Source organism: Elaeis guineensis, chromosome 1 (genome assembly GCF_000442705.2).
Source record: "Elaeis guineensis isolate ETL-2024a chromosome 1, EG11, whole genome shotgun sequence".
Taxonomy (NCBI): domain Eukaryota; kingdom Viridiplantae; phylum Streptophyta; class Magnoliopsida; order Arecales; family Arecaceae; genus Elaeis; species Elaeis guineensis.
Genome location: NC_025993.2, coordinates 156,079,141 through 156,096,205, shown reverse-complemented (window position 1 = coordinate 156,096,205; position 17,065 = coordinate 156,079,141). Strand labels below are relative to the sequence as shown.

Sequence of the window (17,065 nt, the reverse complement as noted above, 5' to 3'; positions counted from 1 at the left end):
TAAGTCGGTTTCTTCGTTTGAAAATTTTAAATCTGTTCTTTAGAAAAAATTATGACATCATATATATATTATAGATGCAGGATGTCATAATATAGACACATAGAATGTCATAATTTTTTTAAAAAGTAGAAATATTTTCATCATAAAAAATTTTTAAATAAAAAAATTGATCTATATGTATTAAATATATATTAAAAAATAATAACTATATGAACCAACAAGATGAAATGGTATATTCTACGTTAAATTTTCTACACCGTCTGCCCGCACAAAGAATTTTGCTCGGAACGAGTAAGACTACACCGACCACTCGTGCGATACTGCGCTAGTTTCAACTGTCACATGCACTCCAGCTCTGAAGCAAAAGATTTTTGTGCCAGGATTGGGCCCCGAAGCCTTATCTTAAGGCAACGAGTGTCCGTTGGAGAGAGAGCGGTGGAGAGAGCGTTGATGGAGAAAGACAGCAGCCTCCACCTTCCGGTCCACTTAAGATTGATTCCCTCCTCTTCGATCCATGCTACCGGTCGATCACGGGTGGCTGGTACGTCACAGCTGACTGCCTGTAGTGTCAAAAACTGATATGGGGCAATGGCTAAGACTAAGAGAGCCTATATAAAAGGACACCTGCTCTCTCTGCCCATGTTACTAAAATATCACCAAGAAGAAATGTTTCGCCGCCCCATCGGACTCACACCTGTGTTTCTAGCTTTTGTGAATGGACTGGACCGGGTAACGCCAATTTTGGGCCCCATTGGCTTCTGATTTTTATTTAAATGCGACAAGAAAGGCAGCATTGCCGGCCCCATGGTTGAGTACCAAGTTCATCTTTGACAAGTCGCCAAATTACTCGAGGCAAAGCATCTACATCATCAGTTGGTGCTTGCGAGCCCCCTGCGCATGGATCTGGACGCGTGTTGTATTCTTGTGGAGCCAAGTTTATAGATGCTGCGCCTCAAAATGAAATGTGTACGCCCACTTGTTTGATAAGAGATTTGATATGTAGAGAAATTCTTTGTACAACGTTCGTAGTATACAAAATTCAGCGTGGAGCGCACCACTTCATCTGATTGAGCCGCATAGTGATCGCTTTTCAATGCGTATTTAGTGCACGTAATTCTATTTTTTCATTTAAAATTTTGAATGATAAAAATATCTCTTTTCTTCTAAAAAAAATTATGACATCATGTGTCAATATTACGATATTCCCTGCGTTGAAATTACGACTTTCTGCATAGAATATCATAATTTTTTCATAAAATATCAAAATTTTAATAGAGATATTTTCGTCATTTAAAAATTTTATAAATTTTTCAATAATAAAAATATCATTATCTCTTTATGACATCCTGTGAAAAAATTATGATATACTATGCAGAAAATCACAAGATATCATTATTTTAATGCAGAATATCATAATATCGATACAGAATATCATAATTTTTTCAGAAAAGAAGAGATTTTCATCATTCAAAATTTCAAACGAAAAAATAGATCTGCGAGTATTAAATATGCATTGAAAAGCGAACGTTATGTGGTCCAATCAGACGAGGCGGTATGCTCTATATCGAATTTTCTACACTGTAGACGGTATACAAAGAATTTCCCTTGATATGGAATAAGGCTTCTAGCAAGCCAGCTTGGGGGCGTGATTCTACATAATTTAAAGATTCTACTCATGAAACAAAGTGCTTATTTTGGTAACCCGTAGGCACAGGTTTGAATTTGCTACGAAAACTACAGAATTGCGAAAGCATCAAAAGAATTGATGGAAGACGTTGGGTCTAAAAATACGTAAAGCAAAACAAGATAGGGTGCTACGACCACCTGCATTACATAAAAAGGCAATCATTATTGAGGTGGAAGCAATCATCCGTGGGCAGGTCTCAGCGTGTGCACGTTAATTGTGGATCTGTAACTAGCCTTTGGATATTTTAATTATCTTGTGTTCATCCACCGAATTGCTATCCTAAATGATAGGAAAAGCTCCTCATGTCGTGGCATATAGTCTACCATCAACTTCGCTTTCTGAGCATCTCATTCTGCTCATATATGCGTTGTGCCCTGGCGTCAATTTCCTTGAATTTAACGTCATATAGGCGTAGACAAGAAAATGTCGAATAAGCCAACGAGCAGAAAGATTTTGGTGATTTAATAGAGATTTCTCCGCAAAGCCAAAGGTGGAGATTTCCTGCTCCCGGTCCCAACACTTGGTGTGACATATACGATACCGCGCAAGGGAACTAGCTCAATTATTTCATTGCAAGGAGCCAACCAAACACTCATTAGACTATTTCACCCAACAGATTTTCCTCTTGGCCATTTCAAGAGCAGATTTAAAATTTTATTGGCTCTAATTTAAGCATCTAAAGCATCGGTTTCTTTCGAATAATCTAAGATGAAGAAACAACTAGCCTATGCTCAACGATCACATTTATGTGTCCCATTCATGTTACCATTGTCTACAAGTAATGACTAAAGAACTGATTTGACATTTGTTACAAGAAGTAACCAATCTGATCTCTTGCTTTCCCTCTTGCTTCAGACAGGTAGATAGTTTACAATGGCAATCATCCAGCGAAACAAGAAACTAACACATCAACCATGCAAGTTTCTGGTGAAGCTATGTATCACCGGGGTCCTCACAGAAACACTCTCATGACCCACCCACGTCCACCCTAGTAATCTCAACGGCTATCATATAGCCTGTCGTTGTGCAACCACCACTCTTTGAAGAGTTAGAATGGGGATAGTTCCACCTGGGACCCAGCATCGCATCCCGGACCCAGCATCCAACTTACCCAACTGTTGCACAGGAAAAGGACTACAACGGATTAGGGACTCCATTAGCTCCTAGGCCACGACTCCTTTGGGTTGTATTTGTCGAAAAGACTGCTAGAATATTCCAGGTGGTAAAAAACCACTTAGAATTTTAAATTTACAACGAAGAGAATTGGAATATCTAGATTAAGGTCTCTTGATCTTTGAGAATGTCCCCATCTCCGAGAAGTAGGTGCTTTGCGTTCCACTGCCGAGCAGATTTCCATGAGACTGTGGATTCGTGAGTTCTATTCCCTGAAAAAAAAACATGCCACCATGTAGATTTAGTTCATGAATGAGAATATATTAAATCCTTACATTGAACCTAGAAGCTTCAAATAGTTAACATGTTCAAGTTAATGGCTAAATTACCAATACACGCACTCAAGAAATATTTATCTTGATCCCGATTTGCTATAACATGATTCATTAATTTGTGCACAAAATTCGTCAGCTACACTGATCACTTGCTAAGCACTGTCAATATTTTATCAAAACAGATGCTGGATGCTGGATACCGGAAAAGCTTGTTTGCTCTCATAAACTAATGTAATGGAAGATCAACCCCCAATGCCCCAAGGATATACCAAAATCTAGGCATTTGAACCGTACACTTAGTATTTTTTGCATCTAGTAGAGGAGATGACCACCGTAATCCCTTATTTTGGGAAAAGAGTCATGCCCAACAACGATCAAACCATTTCATGGTTCAATGCAGCAAAGGATCCTTATGTCATCCTGCAAGGTGCATGACAGTGCTGCTTTTGATGTCCTCCTCCATAGGCATCCTTGCAGGAGATTATTATGGATCCCTGTAGGCGTGTGTTTAGTTCCACTTCATCTATGCATTAAGTAGATCTTGAATATTTATACGGGGTTAAAAAACCTAAGTAGCACTTTGCAGCTAGCCTTTTTTATGTAAGGTCCTAGGTTGTTGCAAGTGGTATCCCAATGGACCTGACCCATGTCTTGTGTGGACTAGGAAATGAGCCCATTTGGGCTGACCATAAGCTGATCAAGGTATTTGTGATTGGATTTATGGTACTTTTGAATACAATTGAATGGATCTGGACACTTAGCCTGAAAAGAATACCAGAGCTTAAATAAGGGGAGTACATGAGAACCCATGCAAACATGTATTTTTTGTCCCAAGTTGACTATGCAATGCATAGATCTTGGATACTTATATATGGCCAAGGAACCAAGCCAGGTAGCCTTTTTGGTACGGTCCTTGGTTGTTACAATCCCTTTATCGATAAAGGGAGAGGAGGAGGAAAATGTTCATATTATACATGTATATTGTAGTATATCTTGTAGGTCCTTTAGCTCATGAAACCAATAACAATTGGTACCTTGGTGTAATGCAAATCTCTCTCAAATCTCAATGACTCAAACTCTTCAACAGTCAACTTAAGCCCTTAAATTTCAGAAACTAAAAGGAGAACAGAAAGATAAATGTATTACCGGCTCAGGACTGACTTAAGGAGATTTCTTTATATGAACCACTTTGACAGAACATTCACTGTAAGTGAAAATATTGACAGGAACTTCAACAACACAAACCAAACAGTTGGTATCATTTGAATGCCACAAATTACTAAATGGCCACTCAATGTGATTCAAGGCATTCTAAAACAGCACGATTAGTCTTCACCTAAAAAAGGAAGTAGGATGATGAATAGAGTTAATTGTATTATTTTAAGTTTTTCATAAAATAACTCATGCTACATTAACTTCATGTGGTCCTCCCAGCAAAAATATCCTCTTGAATGCATGCATTATTAGGCTAGCACACAATCTCAGGTTGCAAGAGTGATTTAGTAGGATAAGTATTACACTCGGTTTCTTTTGAAACAAAAGTTATAGATTGCTATTGACAATTATTAGGTGTTTTACATTCAAGTGGAGATGAAGTATGTCACATAAATGGGAATAGGTGGACGGTTGTTTGGTAAACTGGTTCTACTTCCTCCATGCACAAAACGAGATTTCTTAAATAGACCAATAATAGCTTATACACATATCCTCTTGCACTTAGCAATCTGCTGTTCAGGTGATTTCAATAACAACATTCCTGTTTAACAGAAAATCATCTAATTTCTAATACAAATCTTAGTTTTCTAAAATAAGATTCTATAGCATTTTTGTCCTCTGCTCTTCTTTCATCTTGATAGAAGTATTCTACCCTAACATGGAAAACCCAAGGGTTTAAAACATCTGTTCTATTTACAAGTTCGTCAATTAAAGCCCATATTTCAAATCTGCTTCAAAACAACTTTAACATATAGTGTAAGAGAATAGCCTATTTCTAAAGCTAAATATTGTCTGCATTTCCATCCTTAAAACTAACTTGATCTACCTCCAAATAACTGCAATTTGTTATCATTAGATTATTCTAAGAGGTGCCATTAATAATAGCTATTTGAACAACATACCATATCAATTTTATTTCTGATGAATAAACATGTTCCTTTCACTATAGATGTCCATACCAATTGATTGACTTCATTTGGATCTATACATGCATTCTACTAGTGTCTTTATCTGTCATGTTGCTGTAAAATATGAAAATTTTACCTATGGTTTCATCTTAAAGTTACTGAATTTTGACTTTGAGTTTGACAGAATTAAATCAAGAACTGGAATGATCATATGCAGCTGCGAAATATATACATACCTGTACAGGAGTGAATGCGAGACTTGATGTCAGTCCTGAGGTTGCACCACTGCTTCCGTAGGGCTTCTCCTTAAACCTATTGTAGACAATTAACAGTGGGAAACAATGAATATCTTGCACAGTTTATAGAAATATGAAAAGCTGATACTCTCTAATTTGGATTTTGAGACAATAATTTAAAAGCTTATAAAATATCTCATATTTGATAATCTAGAGAATGGAAATAGCAGCCTAAAAGATGAAGCATTCCAAAGGATCTAACAGCCTACTTTTTGGCAGCTTTGGCTGCAAGTTTGCTTTGACCCATTGACACACGCAACTTCCCACTTCCTGCCTGACCAAGCATGCCATAACCTTCACCCAGGCCATCACCTGATAATGGAGAGATAAAAGTTAAGGACATCTGAAAAAGCATCAAACAATTAAGTCAGCTACAGCAAGTCAATAAGTTCTAAGCATAGTGGTTTCCAGAAAGCAAGGGATCATGAGAAATTAAAAAGGAACAGCTTTCACTGTCAACATTATGAGACCTTCCAAAACCAAATAGAATATATTCATAAAGCTAATAAATTATTTTATATTTATACTTTTTGAAGAATGTTTTGAGTTTTGAAAACAAGTGGGTGCCATAAACAAATCTCACAAGAGCGTTCAACCTCTCAGTATTAATACTTTTTCAGTGCAACAGTAATATAAATGCTTTGAAAATAACTTTTTGCATAGAAACATGAAATCAGAAAATCAGAAAAATTTGCAACTAAATACCGATATAGTCTTATCTACTTATTAAACTGCCACTGCTATTTCAAACGTATGTGAACATCTCAACATCTTACTATGTTTTATGAATTTTGCCCCAAAATTCATACATAAAAGAGTTCCATTTCTAAGCATCTCAGTGGCAATCAACAAAAACACCTAAACTTGCCCAGAGCAATTTTGGAAATTCAGAAAACATCAAGACTAGCAAGTCCCATCAATTAAAGCAAACTTAATGAATCATCTTTTGATCATATCTCTGAGCATAAGGAAAAGTCACTTGAAAGTGGGAAAATAAAAATGTGAAGAGTGAAGACCGGAGAAATGAGGGATAAGAATATGAACAATTCATGCATGAGTGGCTGCTCACCAAGGGAACTTTCTTCTGGCACTCCAAATTGCATTCTGTTAGCCAGCTTCCTCATATCAGTTATTGCATATCTGTCAAATTTTCAAACACAAAAATCAAGTAATGGAATAAAATGATCTTGCTAAAATGATAATTTTTGTTGCAGAGTACTGTCACAAGGACTTGCTACCTTTCTTTCATTTTCCGCAGACGACGACCACCTCTCTTCTTTTTGGGCTCTGAATCGGGAACTGGAAGGGGTTTTGGTTGTTTTGCAGGGGGTGGCTCTTGCCACTTCTCAATCTTCTTACGGATTTCCTCTCTCAAGTTCCTTCCAGCCTTCCCCGTTGGATCTCCTCTTGTTGAGTCTACCCGTGCTGCCAGGGTTGATTTTGCAGCCAACAGTCTACAAGCACGGGTCCTCAAAGAAGGAGGGGTGCTCTGAAAAATCTCAGCTTGTTCAAGATAACCTACACGAAACTGGGAGGTTGCAGTGGAAAATCCAGCAAGGGTTTTCTTCTTTGCCCCAAGAAGCTGAACGTTGCAAGCTGGCATTTTTGCCAATGCTGACAAGCCACCAGCTGTTCCCATAAGTTTAGCTGCAACTGCACTTCCAACAATAGCAGAAATATTTGGTGCGATATATCCCATCCTGCTCTCTACAAAATCAAGAACTTTCTTCTTTGCAATATCAAGATCAAGCGCTCGGTCACATGCATCAATTGTTTTTTTTAGGTTCTCTTCTGACAGAGGCTTGCCACTTGTAGTTGATGCTGTAACAGAAACAACCATAATAATTGCTGACGGTAGAAGGCCCTCCAAGTCGACAAGGGTCAAGTCCACCTCATTTCCAATCTTCTTCACAACCCGAGCATAATCAATTGGGTGATGAACAAGAGATTCAAGTTCAGGAAACTTCAAGCGGTACTTATCACGTATAAAATTGTGGATTATGATGATTTCATTTTCAATGTCGACAGATAAAGCATTGCAATCAACAATAAGTTGATACTCAGGATCATCTTCTAAGACTGTTCCATGACTAGATATATCTGATCCCTTCTGGAGTGCATCTTCAACTTTCTGTGATTCACAAGAAATGAAGAGTGATTATCATACGAGACAAACTGAAAGATCTTCCTAAGTTTTGCACATTGCATTTCACCAGTATGTATTATATATATACATACATATATGAGTCAGGACAAGAGAATAAAATTAATAAACCAACAAAATCATTATGACAACAAGAAGAACTAAAAAAAATGGCTCTAAAAACTTTAGAAGTTAAAAAGGAAATTTTGCCAACAGCATCCATGCAACAAAATGCATGATGGCTGAACCTTCAAGTTTATCCTAATACACTTTCATTAATTTTAGATGAAAGGAAAATAAATAGTTGAGCATGATACAGAGAAAAAAAATTCAAATCAGTCAAAAAAGGCAACCTTGAATGATAGACAAATATGAAATATGATCTAGATTTAGGTTATAAATGCAAACAAATAAAAGCTGAGGCGACCATAGCCCAATAACCATGAATATGTACAAGACAACCACAAAACCAGATGCCACAGTTGTGAGCTTTACCCTAATACAAAAACATGACAACGATACGTATAAAGAGTTTGGTGCATCACCTGCATAATATCATTATAGCGTTGCGTCTTCTGCAGCTTTGAGACACTATCAAGATCGTCATAGTTTAGTGCTTCAATATCAGCTATATCACCATCAGCATCCTCCTCCATGTCTGCTACATCAGCTTCCTCATCATCCTAATAGACAAGTTCCATGCGACATAGAAGCAAGTGACCATGATGCAGAAATATACAGCACCGAAACAAAAGAAACAGGTAAAAGATGAGGCTCACACATAAAATTGCAAACACCTAAATATTAGCTATTAGAATAAAATCGTAATCAAGTATAAAATTAACATATAAACTCACAAGATGGGCTTCATTGTCAGATAAATCTTCAAGGTCAGCCAAGAAAGAATCGGCAAGACTGGCCTGTTTAGAAACCACAAGTATAATAATCAGTATACATCTTCAGTTATTCGCAAAAATATTACACCTGAAGTAAAGAAACTGCAACATTGCATTAGACATATTTTACTCATGAAATTGATACAGAAATGGTAAAAGGAGATACTTCCCAAAAAAATCTTTCTTGCACAATTCCAACATACACATTCACCACACAGGGCTAGAAACTGAATGCAATTAAAACATACTGAGTAGTAAATTTTATGAAGAATTGCCAGAACTTAATCAGCCATTTAGCTGGACATGCCTTTGAATAACTCATAGATATAATATTAACATAACAAATTTCTGCGAATACAGTAGTAGAGAAAATGCAACAATACAGAAATATGTCAATAGAAGAAGAAAATTAGGAGATGTTCATAAATAATGCTGCTTGTTGAAGGCTACCACTCACTGCCATACTAACAAACAAGAAAAGTATATACCTAAATTATTTATTTGTTATATATAACTTCAGGTTCTGAGTTCCAGACTAATGGATAAAATAAAAATTGCTGAAGTAAAAAGTATGCTGAACACACCACACCCCCCCCCCCCGGCAAAAAAAACACACACACAAGCAAGCAAAGACATAAACAAAAACACAAATACCTGTATAACCATAACCATTAAACCTTTTTACAGCATTCCTTGTGTGTCCAGTGTCCAGCAAAATCTCACAAGGGAACCTCCATGGAATTTGGCACAAAGACATGTATGTATTATATAGATGTTTGTACAAGCAAGCATAAATCAAGTTTTGAAAGCTCGAGTTTATTTCTAGTTTTAGTAAGGTCCACTGATTTTCAAGTTCAGCTCAAGTTTATGAGTTTCACCCCCAAACAAAAATGTAAAAGATTATGAAAAGACAGGAAAACATGGTAAATATGAATGAATTTGATGAAAATAATATCACACAATTTTTAAGTATATTTAATAATCCAACGTCTTTGGTTTTCATGGTTTTGGTGTTTCCAGACCAAAGGCCTAAAGTACAAAAATCATTAAAAAGAATATCAGTTTAGACATGATGGAGTGTTAAAGAATTATATTACATGGAATTGCTTAAGAATCTGATAATTAAATGCCTAATAGTGTATCCCAACAAAAATAAACTGCAATAGCATAAAACTACATATGACTATAAACTTGATACCCTAAGATAACATGGATGGAGGTTGTGAGGAAGGATATGGGAAACTTAAAAATAACAATAGAGATAGTCCTAAATAGGAATACTTGGCGAATAACGATCCGTAAAGCCGATTCCAAATAGCTGGAAAAAGGCTTCACGATTATGATTATAGTTATGAATATAAACATGATACCATTAGATCAAGCACTGGTTATCAAATTATAGCCAGTAAGAATTTATAAAGTACAAAAATAAGATGACAGATAGATACATTTCATTTAAATGTCTATAAAATCCAAGCTCTGGCTAATCCACACGTAGATCTTCTAATCCACTATTCAAGGGGCTTGATCGGTTATACCCATTTTTACCCCTTACCCCAAAATAACTCTTGAAGATTAAAAAAAAATGTTGTATCTAGAATAAGCTACACTTCACTTGAAGTCCTTAGAACCAGACTCCCAAATGCTTAAGTCTTCCAAAAAAATATAAAACCCATGCCTAATTTTAAGAAAATACTCCTTATGAATTAGATATCTCCTCATCTAACACCAAGAAAAAAAATATCCCCATCATATACTTAAAAAGAAATGAAGAATAATGATGCTATAAATCAAAATAATGAATAAGCAAAAGCATCCACAGCCATTTTAGGTTGAAATGTATCAACTTGAGCCAAAACTTCAAATCTGTGTACATATATAAATATATTCAGTAAATAATCAATAGGACTATTTGCTCCATAATTTTGACATGATTTACTCCGCATGGAACTTAATAACTCTTACATAGAAAAGCCAAAAGTTAACATTTAATGGTGATGAGGTTGTGGTTCACTTTAGTGTCAAGCAGGGTCATGAAGTGTCATTAAAGTGTCCAAAGTTCCAAAATTGATTCATAGGTAACATTCCATAAGTACAAAAAGCACTATCTTAATGCTAGTTATCTATCTACCTAGTTCAGACCACCTCAGGAATCGTGCCGACAAATTCACACATATAGCAAGCACCAGCACAGCTGCAGAAAAACAAACCAGAAACCAAAGATCTCTATAGACAATCCTCACACAGTGATAGATCATGTTTTACCCTTGGTATCATTAAAGTTACCTGTTACCAATAGAACTATGAGTGCAAGTACCAACATGTGGTACAAATGCAACATAGTTCAAGTTGACATAATCATATTAATATAGTTTAGTGTACATCTCTATGCAAGTTCAGAGCTGATACTTTGTAATTGGTACATACAGCCGCATATAAGTATGCATACACATAAATACAGTTATACCAACAATTAAATTTTTATATGAATTTTTTAATTATTTTCCTTAACTCTCCTAATTTCTTCTTTTAACATATCTATGTTATTGCAACTCACTTTGCTGTATTTCTTTTTAATAAAGCTATTATTTGCGAATATAACCTAATAGTGCTACTAACACATCAAAGACAGCAAATTATAGGTTCATTTAGTGGTATACTTTTCCTATCAGCAAGCCTGACAAAGTGCCCATGCAGCCTACTGGGAAATGGATACATGTTACCTGTGCAAGCATTTCTATAAAACTCATAAACAAAAAGATGTTTATGTGTGTCCCTTCAACATCAAATATGCCTTTTTAAACAGTTAACAAACAGGGATTAAACTGTCACACATGCTAACCATCAAATATGCCTTTTACAGTTAACAAACAGACATTAAACTATCACACGTGCTAACTTCTACCTTTTCTTATTTTAATTAATTCACAAGGTACTGATCATTACCAGATGCAAACACTAATTTGTGTAAATTATAAGAACATTTGATTAAAAAGAAAAATGATAAACTAACCATTGCTTCTCTTCAGATACAGCGATAAACTTCAAAACAAAAGCACAGCAAAATCTGCTAAAATATCTGCAGACACAAATTCAGAAGCAAGAACAAGAAATTAGTTAAAATTAAAAACCCAGACAAAGTAAATATGGTGCAGATGCCAAGAATTAATTTTAAGAAGAGAAAAAGAAATAAACATATTTCACTTCCCTCAACAATAATAATACACAGCACGGCCACACACATCTATGGCAGGGGCAACAGTACATCTGCCGACATTCATCTTCAACCATCCCAAACCTAAGGAAGAGAAATATTTAGGGTTGTTGGACAATAATTTCATGGTAACACTATAGGACACTCTTTTGATGGAAAGCTCTCACTTGGAGGCCAGCATGCAGCTAGAACCAAGATGTGGGTTTACCAAAACAACAACACCCATCACAGGACCGATGCTACTTCACCAGAAGATGTTACAAATATCCAAAAAATTCCCAAAATTTTTCATATTCAGAAGTTTTATGGTAGAGGGGGGAAAATCAAAAAACGAAAAAAATCATCAAAATATCGTATATATCATGAATCTTAGCAGTATGTGCTTCTAATTTACATGAGAATAGAACCTCCAAAATATAATCAACTAAAGCAGTCCATTCTTTACAAAATGTTTCCTTTAGATTTTTGTAAAAAATTGGGTAGAAAAAAATAAAACAACAAATAAGAGAGCGAGCAAGGGAATGAATACCTAGCTTCAAATTAATCCGAAGTCGCTTCATGAGTAGCGCTGAAAAGAGAATGGATATGCATTGGATATTTATATATCCATATTTTTCAGCCGATATAGGTACGGATACATATATTAAACAGATATCAAAATTAATCCATATTTATTCTAAATGGATACGGATGCGAATCAGATATTAAGCATATCCATATTTATTCTAAACAGATACAAATACGAATCGGATATTACGCATATCCATATTTATTCTCAACGGATACAAATACGAATCGGATATTACACATATCCATATTTATTCTCAACGGATACAGATGCAAACTGGAAGCAAGCATATCCATATTTGTTTCTATCTAGATGTGGATATAACTTAGATACCATTTCAAAGATTAATCAAACAAAATCATCATAAAGAACTGAATCCATTGAAAGGGTAGGGACTAAAGCCATGCCTTTTGACCAACTCTAATCATTGCATGCTAGAAGAGGTTCAGGATAATAATTATATAGAAATAAACTGCCACTTAGAAGAATGATAAATTTCAAAATCCAAGCTTGAACGATGATCCGGATGTTAGATGTATGTCCTATAAGCCAATTGTTAGCTGACACATTTTTTATTTTATGACACATATTTATACTTAAACTATTGATTTAACTAATAAAAAGCAAATTTTTATTTTTCATTCAAGTGTTATGCATCCTTGAATCATCCTTGAAATTGATGTTACGATACATATTCTCAAATATTGAGAATTAGAGGCATGTATGATCGATTCCTAAATTGCTTCCGATCATAGGATAATGATGGGGACGGTGATCCTTCCAGATAGACCGATGTACGGTTCGCTTCCTTCGGGATAGATGAGTCTCTAATTTATAGTGTAGAAATACTGAGTAGAAAGTGCGGGTAGTTGTTAGAGAACAACTAGTACTGAGCGTGACCATACGAGAAATCACATGAATTTTTATTCGATCGTTAGTGATTATCTCGATGCTGTAATTGTGTGACTGATCTTTTAACATACGGTGTCACAGTTGCTCACAGTAAGACTACTGTAGTTTGACTACACATAAACATTAACTCAATTATAAGTTTTTGTAGTGGATGTTGGCTTCAGTTGGTTAAGCTGTGCGAGCAACGTGTGCATCTAGATGAGATCTATCGATCTTGATAAAGAGGAGTAGTCCTATGAGATTTGAGAAGCTAAATCCACAAGCCTATGACTAAAGCAATATGATTGATGAAAAAGAATTTTCATTTGAAATCACTAATGGACTTGACATGATCGGATCTATCATATGACTAATGATGAGGTTTGATAATTTATTCATGACCTGCCATCCAATCGAGACTCATAATAGGACTATATCATACATTAACTACACCTAGAGGTTCTATTTCAATTCTGCTTGGTTGCCACTACATATTGCTAGATATCATTGATGGATTATGAGAGCTCAATAGGATCGTTTTGGATTAATGATTTTTGTCGAATTAGAGTGAAACTGTTCCGACCCATTGAAAGAGATTTCAGTGATACTTATGATAGAAATTATAGTATGTCTCACTATCAGACAAAATTGAACCTATGGAGTCACATATAAAGGGAGAAGACCTAGATTAGTTATAATTGAGCTTATGAAGTATCAATTAATACAGATTTCAAAAAATCTTATTGGATTCATGTTAACATTGCTAGCACTTGGGTGAACCCAATTTTTTTTTGTGGTTGATTTATTTATATGATAAGTTTTAACCAATTTCTACACTTGATTTGAACCAAATTGAATTTGATTCAATAAAATCCAATGATTGAATATTTAATTTATGGCTTGGATTAAATCTAGAAAGAGTTTCTTGATTTTATTCATTAAGAATCTTTGAAGAGAATTTATGAAATCATGTGGGCTGATTTGAGACATTTTATTGGATCTCATATGATGGGCGCCTAGCACTGGGTGTGGACTTAGGTGAGTTATGGGTGGCGCCCTATTTATTTGGTCCAAATATATTATAGCTAGAACTTCTAATATAATTAAGAGAAGAGATCCTAATTTGATTAAGACACCCTTATGTTGTCTATTTAAAGGATCCTATCTTTACATTCTCACATACTCTCACTTCCTCCCATCTTTGCCGCGACCCTTACTGTGCCTACACCCCCTCCTCTCTCTCTAGCTCATGCCTTCTCTCTCTAGGCATCCTTGAATCTAGAGAGAAGTGGACAGCATCCTTCTACTTGGTGTCAATTGGTTGGCGCCAAGTTCTAGGTAGTTTCATCCTCTTGCTTTCAAGTTGTTGAGAGTTAGTTAGAACCACATCTTAATTGTTGTTCTTCTTGATTAGTTGAGGAATCAAAAAAGGTTCTTGATTTCTTCAAGAATTAAAAAAGAAAGATCAAAAAAATTCGCAATTTGATTCCTATCCAGGCTTGGTTCAAGTCTATTCAGAGTTTTGGTTCAGACAAGCAGGATCCAAAAGAAAACAATTGAGGTCGGTCCTGTGGATACCTGTAGAGGTAAAACGCTTGTACTGCTGATTCAGAACCTGTTCAGCCCCAGATCCATGGATTGAATTAAATTCAATCTCAGTTACAGGTTTGAAGCAAAGAAAAAGCGATTCAGATATGTGAATTGATTACAGATTTTCATTCATCCTAAAATCAGTTTATGTTAATTTCAGCATATGAACTAGATCCATAGGTGCTTTCATATGATAAACGCATGCTTAGATTAAAAGTATTTTAATCTGAATTTTTCGCTGCGTTTTGGATTTAGAAAAATTTTGAAATCCACATACACTAGCACCTGTAGAAACTCCAACACCGGACACGTTTCTGGTGGGAAGCCAAACAAATATGCCCAATAGTAGAAAGAGCCATCCAATTATTGGCCACATCCCATTTGTGCTCACACCAGTAGGGGGCATGCATGCCAACCAATAGTTAGAGCCTTGAACAGCATTAAAAACAGTCAAGGTTGAGCAGCATGAAGCATCTGAGGCTTGAGACCATCCCTTGTCTTACAGTGTCCTCAACTTCCCACTGAACGAGATTAAAACTTAATAAGAGTAATGCCCATTTGGCTTGGAGCACTCGAAACAATAAGGAGTATTTCAGCTTTGGATGGCCTTGACTCTTGAACTTTTCCACTCCCACCAACTTCACCACTTCCAAAGATCAGACTAAAAATTGAAAATGAGAAGAGTATTCCCTATTGGGCTCTGAGTACTTGAAATAATTAGAGAGGCGTGCGAGGTGTAGGTGGTGACAGAAAATAGGACTAAGCAGTGCGTTTCCAACATAAGTTTAGCAAAGTTTCCTCTAAGAAAACTATTAGATCAAAAAAAAAAAAAAACGGAAATGTCAAAGCTACAAATTTGAGTTATCTCCATAATCAGAAAAACTGATTTCCCACAGAACCAAAAGCAATAGCAGAAGAAGATGGAGATCAAGCAGGTTTGTCCCTCTCTGAATTAAGAAAGAAAAAGGATGAAGAACCAGTCTTCAAAGGGCATAAGCCTCCGAGCTCCTACAGTTGACAATGGTGTTCTATGACCCACAATGATATGGCCTTGAGATCATTTTGTCATTCTCGCAAGTCACTGGACCTCCATCTTCCTTTTTAAACTTTTTGGCTAGTAATACAACACTTCCATCTCATTTTTAGTTTAACACTTGACACTTTTATGCAATCTCCCATATCTTATGTATGTGTCCATGTCATTCCCAATATTTCTTGGTGAATGTGTCTGTCGCAAATTGCTGCTTTATTCACTCTACATCCTACCTGCAATGTATATGCACCAATAGTTCCAGTTTAAAAATCATTAAGCAATCAGTAGTCTCTGCTTCCCAGATCCTATCTTATATATCCTTATCTATCATCACGCTACCTCCATTCCTATTTTCCTTTTCTACAAGCAGAAAAAAAAAAAAAAAAAATCCAAGATATTAATGATTTCCCCACCGCGACCTGGACCAGTTCTCCCACTCCTTACTGCCATGGGAACGATCGACAAGCTTGCGAGAGAATCCAACAGCAAACGTCGAACTGGTGGACAAGGCATGCGAGAACTTATTGGTATCAAGGCCCACCCAAATCCATGATAACGGCCAATGGATGCCCCTGGTAAATCATACATCCCTCGTAACCCACCCCCTCCCCCCCGGACTAAAAAAAACACTCCAAACGAGAATAATTCACGCTACCTCGAGGGATTAAAACCCCACAACCTCCCAACTTACAGCCAATAAATCATCAAAACAAACACGGAAACAGAAAAAAAGAGACAAAGGTTTATACCTGATATCGCGCTTGGATGCTCGTGTTAGAATGCTCCACTCGCCGGTCGGAAAGGTCGCTCGTTGACGATCGCCGGTCGCCGCTTGGGAGCAGGAAAGGGGTTACGGAAGGGGAACGAACCCTAACAGCCCCCAACACTCCAAGACTTCGAAGTGGAAAACGAAGGGAATTGGGAACGGGATCGGTGGAACGCGGATCGGATTCGCCTCGATCAGCACTAGGGCAGGGAACGGGCCGGGATGGCCCGGTCCCGGACCCGGGCCAAAATATTTTTGGGCTTCGGACTGGATTTTGGCTCGACAAATTTTTTAAATTTAAGATTCAAATTTAATCCAAGTCTAATTCCGACCCAAATTATTTATTTGAGTTAAATATTAGACTAATCCAAATCTATAAAAATAAAAAAATTTTATTTTTGATAATGATC

At 36.3% G+C, this 17,065-nt stretch overlaps 1 protein-coding gene across 4 annotated transcripts; it reads right to left on the bottom strand.

Annotated features, from left to right (window-relative positions):
• Positions 1 to 2,415: 2,415 nt before the first annotated feature.
• LOC105039197 (U4/U6 small nuclear ribonucleoprotein Prp31 homolog) lies at positions 2,416 to 16,820 on the bottom strand. 4 transcript variants are annotated; one of them, XM_073245067.1, is made up of 10 exons: positions 16,639 to 16,818; positions 12,337 to 12,375; positions 11,607 to 11,891; positions 8,555 to 8,617; positions 8,243 to 8,380; positions 6,793 to 7,685; positions 6,624 to 6,694; positions 5,764 to 5,866; positions 5,495 to 5,570; positions 2,416 to 3,072 (listed from the first exon to the last, which is right to left on the bottom strand). In XM_073245067.1, the coding sequence occupies exons 3-10, from the start codon at positions 11,607 to 11,609 to the stop codon at positions 2,965 to 2,967; spliced, it is 1,455 nt and encodes a 484-aa protein (XP_073101168.1). In that variant the 5' UTR covers positions 11,610 to 11,891; positions 12,337 to 12,375; positions 16,639 to 16,818; the 3' UTR covers positions 2,416 to 2,964. The 4 variants fall into 4 exon arrangements, with proteins under 4 accessions (XP_073101168.1, XP_073101165.1, XP_010913574.1 ...); XM_073245064.1 differs by lacking the exon at positions 12,337 to 12,375; XM_010915272.4 differs by lacking the exon at positions 12,337 to 12,375 and having other exon boundaries at positions 11,607 to 11,672.
• Positions 16,821 to 17,065: the final 245 nt, after the last annotated feature.